The 6,371-nt window shown below is 54.7% G+C and overlaps 1 protein-coding gene across 1 annotated transcript in view; it reads right to left on the reverse strand.

The window, feature by feature from the left end:
• The window catches only part of MSI2 (musashi RNA binding protein 2), a 106,546-nt gene extending 106,130 nt beyond the window's left edge, over window positions 1-416 (reverse strand). Inside the window, exon 1 of the mRNA XM_026081577.1 lies at window positions 297-416. Coding sequence (XP_025937362.1) covers window positions 297-416 — 120 coding nt within the window. The remainder of the gene's footprint in view (window positions 1-296) is intronic.
• Window positions 417-6,371: the final 5,955 nt, after the last annotated feature.

Raw genomic sequence — 6,371 nt, forward strand, 5'->3', positions numbered from 1 at the left:
CTCGTCCCACCTCCGCGCGCTGCGGTGCAGCTTCATGCAAGAGCTACACGGGGCAACCTGAAATCGCAGGGCCCCTTTGGGGGGTCGCTTTCCRCTGGCCTGGCTGCCCGAACCAGCGGGGCCCCACGTCGCACGAGCGGGGCCAGCACGCAGGCACGGCACGAGCACGCGGCCGGGGCACGGAGCCGGGCTCRGGGCCACCGCTTCACCAAACTCCAGGCTCTCGCTCCAGCGAGTGGCCGAATCCCCGTTCCCGCACGCTCCCGTCAAGCTGAGGGCGCTGCTCGAGGACTCACCGCGATGGCCAGCGCCTTGGCCAACGCTCCGGGGGCGAACTGGAGACCTCCAGGGCTAAAAGCACCAACTGCTACAGCGTCCCTAGCTAGCCGCAGCTCCCTGGCTGCGTGGTGGCACATCCGAACCCCCCGCGGCCCGGGTGCCGGCTGTGCCACCCCCCTCTCCGCGGGCCAGCGACACACCGCCGGGCCGGGCCCCTCGCTGAGCGCTCCCAGGGCGTCGCAATGACGACTCGCCAACCGAGGCTAACGTATTACGCTCCACGGTAATCATCAACGCCATACTGTGCAAGAACAAATTCCAGTGCTAGCAATTTTTCCCCCCAGCAGTCAAGTCTTTAAAAAGTCTTCTTTAGCAATTATAGCTAATAAAACTACCATTTTATTCAACACACACATATCATTGTAACTAATTTTGCTCCATCAGGGCTGAAATTAAAACAGTCACTCAATCACGTTAATCTCAGGGCTTGCTCACCAGCCGTGACATGGCAGAGAGCATCCCAAACGCTTGCCAAAAAGCACAGTGGCTACTCTTGGACTTCAAAATGCTCCTGCAAAAATCCAACATGTTACTCAACACTTAGTCTACCAAGGGAGATGTAAGAATGACTAATACTCTCCAGAAATAACAGAGCTTTCCACAGCAGAACAAATTAAAGATGACTCCATAGAGACAATTTCTCACATGTTCTTTCTTCGGTATTAATAATATGAAGTATTGATGAAAATAAGGCAGTCTGCCACGCTCGCATCAAGTTATAGACTACACAAGGGCTCTTGGAGTCTTCCTTTGACCTGCTCTCGTCTGAGAACTTGCCTCGTCTTCCTTAGGTTTCTCCCACACCTCAGCTAACACCGCCAAGGAACACCTCCGCCACCACCAAGGGGGAGGACAAGGTTCTTGCAAAAAAATGGGAAACATAAAGGTAGTTCTCTCTTTGGTATCGTGGACTGCTCTACCGCTACCTAACCAGCAGCAGGGAAGGCAATGAAAACAGGTAAGAAAAACAGATGAGGCCAGTGCCAGTGAGCTGGAGGAAAGTCAGCCCGGGTTGGCGGCAGTCTGGCTCTCCGTTCGGTGTGACAAACTCCCAGGGACCCGTCCCAGCAGGTACGATACACCCACCCGCGATACACCACCAGGGAGAGAGGCAGGACAAGTCCCTGTGAGAAAAAGGGATGCAGAGCAACCCAGCCTAGGCAACAGTCATTAACCGCTCATTAATTCACGCAGGCGCTGGCAGTTACCTTCTCCAGACAAAGCGGTCCTTATCTCGCACAGTTGCGTGTAACATCAGGTACGTCAGGGATGCCCTCCACAATGGAAATTAAGCTGAGGACAACAGCAACCCAGAAAGCAGAGCAAAACCATCGTAGTGATATCCTCTTCTTGGCTTCAGGGCATGTACGTGTTTGCTGTGCTTTTATGGAGACAGCGGAGCCTGCCTCCATCCCAGCAAAGCAAGCCTTGGGCCTCGTCTGATCTCCTCCGCGGCCACGTTCTGCAGCCGGGTCTAATTGCCCAGAACAATTTATGCCCGCCAGCACGTGGGCGGCTGTCCTTTGGGTCTCCTTAGCTTGATGGAAAAATAGGCCCGTCGCTGCATTTCTGAGACAAAATAATAGCGTTTGAGGAGCTGACACTGAGACCGTGTCTGCGGGAGCTCTCAGGAGCCAGTGAGAGGTACCAAATCCTCTTACCCCTCTCCCAGGCCAGTAGAGGTGCGGCTAGTAAGGGCCTGACAGCGCTTTACCACCCCACCGCAGGTCCGTGCTCTGAGGTGCAGATGGAAAAGGGCCAAGAGGACCGACAGCACCCACCTCCCTTGCAGCAGGAACCGCAGCCTCCAATTCATGTGGGCAGCAGCCGCAGACAAACCCCAGGAGTCAGCGATAAGAACAATTTGCCTCATGCTGTGCTACCCACAGCCCTGCATGGATGGGGATCTGCACCAACAAGCCTAGAATTTGGCTGCAGAAGAGGGGCGCGTCTTCTCCGGAGGACGGGCACGGCAGCGAGAGACGCGCAGCACTCGGGGCCCTGCCCGCTGCCCTCAGCGCTCACGGACGCGGGAAGCTCCAAGGACGACCTCCGGTCCAGAGCGCAGCCCCACTCGGGACCTCCTGCGTGCCTGAAACACACTTCGATAGCAACAGAGATAGCGAATGCCASGCGAATGAAGCCAGCGCGGTCGGGACGACGTACTGAGCTGCCCACCCAAGGCGGTATCCGAGCACCAGGGCACTTCCACGCTAATCATTCTCACCAGGCCCCCACGAGGCAGGGATGCCCCGTTACCTCCACTATTAGACAGAGATGCAAACACACCTTTGCTGCAGCATTAAACTGGGAGCAGCCGAACAGTTCCCGAGGCAGCCGACACCGCGGGAACGGCCGCCCCGTGCCGGCACGGACCCTTGCCCCCACGTGGCCCGGCGGAGGTGCCATGCCAGGTAAAACCATTCCTGCACGGACGCGTTCCTGCCTACGGACAGCATCCAAGGGCGACACTAGCTGCAATCCAAGTGCAGCAAGGTACATCCGTGGTAACACGCGGAAGAGGACGGAGGTGTTTGGGGAGCGGGGGACGGACCTCGCTCTGCCACGGGCAAGTCCCTTCCGCAGAGCTACTCTCCCTCTTTTCCGCTCCCTCATCTTGGACATCTGCCACCGCGCTCAGAGGAATACCGGGAGCAGCAGGAATCCCCCCCCCCCCTTAGCTAGGCAGTTTTCTTTAAAACCGTACAAGCTCATGTAAGACGTGAAGGACACAAAACAGACATCCACACTCGCTTCTTGAAGCGGACTGATCGAGCGCCACGCGATGCACGTGTTCACACGAAGCCGCAGCATTCGGTTAACGAAAGGTGCTCGGGGTCGGAGCAGCGCTTCCCTCCCTGCCGTGGGGCTCCAGCCGCGCCGCGGTCAGAAAGCTGCGCCACTGAGACTCCTTCCCTGACCAAAGTTGGGCCGCGCTATGGTATGAGACAGGGAGAAATCAGTAACTTTAAAATAAATGTCAACGGCTAAAGACACTTCAGTCTGTATTAAAAAGCGTGAGAAAGGGCATATCGTGATCCCCGCCAACCCGAGGCCACCATCAAACTGCGGCGCTCCTGCCCCTGCCTTCCGCTGCAGGGGCAAAGAACAGACGGCGCTGCAGACACCGGCGAGTTCCGCAAATGAAGGAAGAACCCAAACTCCCCCCGTTCTGCTCCCAGCCCTCCCCCTCAGCACCTGCCTACAGGAGTCATTACCAATTACAAACATGAGGCGAGCTACACTTTTTTAGTTTTACAGATATATGAATGAACACACACACACACACGTGCCATTTTACCACGTTGTTCTTTGGCATTCACGCGTGACCAGTAGGGTTTGCGTTCTTAAGCTTCTCCAGCGGAAACATAGGTGCACTTACTCTACTGCAAGCAAACGCTGAGAGTTAAACACAATCACATCGCTCTGTGAACTGAAGCTTAAATATATCACATATCACAAGGGTCACGGCAGAACCACAAGAGCTGACAACGCTGAAGTTCATCCGTTAGTGAGATGCTCTCGGARCGAGCCCAACCACCCCACGTCCCCGCCAGCATTCAGAAGTCTTCCCACCCCGTTAAATATCCGAAAGGCGCCGTGGCAAGGGAAGGGAAGTTCTCCTCCCTTCCTGCAACCGAGGCGATGCCACCATGGGGGTAYGGGCAGAACATTGCTCCTTCAGCACTTTTGGCAGCCAGGTGCGCGGCAGTTTGTGATTTTACTTTCACGCAACATTAGCTGCCRTCAGCAGGAATAATTCTTCCTCCCTTCACAGTGCTCGTTTGCATATTAACGCTGCAAAGTTGCAATCTGTTTTCTTTTCCAAACAATACTTAAGACGCACTGCCTATTAGCCCCGGTCTAGGCAGCTTTTGCAGACCGCTGCATCGTTACCCCCAGCCTGGTGGCGAGGTGGTTACTGCTGAAGGGCAGTTCTGGTGAGCGCGTATATACGGACATACACGCGTACGCCCCTTCCACGCCGAAACAGCTCTCCATAGGAGCACGTGTGGCTGTACACTGACACAACTGCACTCGCTTGAGGGATACCGGCCCGCTTGAATTGCACAGCGTCTTTTAAGCAGCATCACTTGTTTGCGAATACACAATGCTTTTTAGTTGATAATCTCCCCAGACGGGCTTTAGCCATACTAAACAACACCACTACTCGAAAAGGCAAAAGCTCAAACGTTTGTCCTCCTTCCCGGGCTGCAGGAACAAGGACATCATCATTTAATTTAATTACAGCATCATTTCAGACTCTGCCCACCCCTGTTCGCTTTTCCTGCAGCGAGAGGAAGCGGCTCCCAGGACGAGAGGGCGCACGGCACTTTGCGCCAAGCGGCTGGGGTCGACGCTTCCGCGGCGGGTGGGTGGGCGGGCGGGAGGCTGGCGCGGGCTTTAGCCCCCCCGGGGCGCCGCAGCCCCCTCCGCGGGCAGGGGCTGCGCGCAGGAAGGACAGCGACCCGGGTGCAGGCGGTGCACTCGCATTTTGCAAAAGGGGCTGCAAGCACCCCTAAAGGCACAGGGCGACAACGCAGGGAGGTTACGCGGGGGGCCGCGCCGCGCCAAGCCGAGCCGCCCGCGACCGCGCGGCCTCTCCCGCCGGACACGCGGGAGCTCGGAGCGGCTCCGCGCGGGCTCCAAGAGCTCCAGCTAGCGGCCGCCGGCGCCGGCTCTGCGGCGGCCCGAGCGGGCAGCGCCGGCCGCCTCCGGGCTCCCCCGGCAGCGGCACCCGCAGGGCTACAGCCCTCCTCAGCGCCCCGGAGGAGCCCCAAGCGTTTATCGGTGCAGGGCCTCGGGCGAAGGGTGCTACACAGAGCGCGAATCCTCGGCTTTCCAAACCCAGCCTTTCCCCCCGATGCCACAAGAAAGCGTCGCGAGCAGCTGGCGTGTTTACTGCAGACAAACATCCCCAGTAACGAGATGCAGAGAGACCACTAAAAGCCACATGCCGGCAAGAGCATCGGAAAYCTTCTCTCTGAACGCCAGACGAGGCAGAACACGTGCACCAGTGACCGTTTCAGGAAAGGTCCCTAATACGCGGAGACTACCGGTAAGCGCRGCTCAGTTTTAAGCACACAGTTAAGTCCTTCCAAAATGTGTTTGTTTTTTGAAGACGACAATGGCTTTTTCACGCTTTCCTGGACTACAGATCTTTAAGCGCTTTCTGGAATCCAGACCTAAGGGACCCACTGCTCAGCACACAGTTATTAACGTGTTGATAACGGGACTGGGTGACCGTATCGCCCTAAGCAGGAGAGACCACGTTCCCGTTCCCCCGGTCACAAGACCTCCAGAGAAGTGAACTAACCACACGCGTCTCCAGCACATCTGAGACTAAAACACAGCCTTAAAGCACAGATCTTTCCCATCCGCTCCATGAACCATACAATTAATCCGTACAATAAAAACTAGCACAGAACCTTGCTTGTTATAAAGAAAGTATCTTAACTAACACCAGATTCACAAGAAACCAAGGTTTTTTTCTTTTTTTTTTTTAGATGCCTTTGCAGTACAACCCTAACGTAGGACAGACACAGGCAAATAGATCTGATTAAGAAACATCCTGAGCAGAGTAACAGGATAGAGTTTAAAGAGTTTCCTGCTGCCCTTTTGTAAATACCTGCTGAATAAGTGTGAAGATAAGACAAGTATTACATTACTATGTTTCCTGATGCATGAAGGGCTTTTTTATTGCCCGGAGTTTAAAAAAAAAAAAGGTATGAACAATTGCCACAGTCAGCTTCAGAAAAAGGCTCAGCTGCAAAATGAAACAGTGTAGTTTATTAGCAAGGAAAAACTCATCTAAGTTTCCCTCCACTGTAATGAAAAAAAGTTTCATTTTATTTCCTGCTAGATCCCTTCGCCTTTTATTGTTCTTTTCATATACTGACTTGCATATTAAATGATATTTTTCCAGGGATATTTCTTCTAAGCAGAACTCTCTCCTCCCTTCTCCCTCCACCCCCAAATCAAACATGGCTTATATCTTTACATTTATGCTTTTGATTTTGTTTTTTTTTTTT

Source organism: Apteryx rowi, unplaced genomic scaffold (genome assembly GCF_003343035.1).
Source record: "Apteryx rowi isolate R43461 unplaced genomic scaffold, aptRow1 scaffold_554, whole genome shotgun sequence".
NCBI classification, from domain to species: domain Eukaryota; kingdom Metazoa; phylum Chordata; class Aves; order Apterygiformes; family Apterygidae; genus Apteryx; species Apteryx rowi.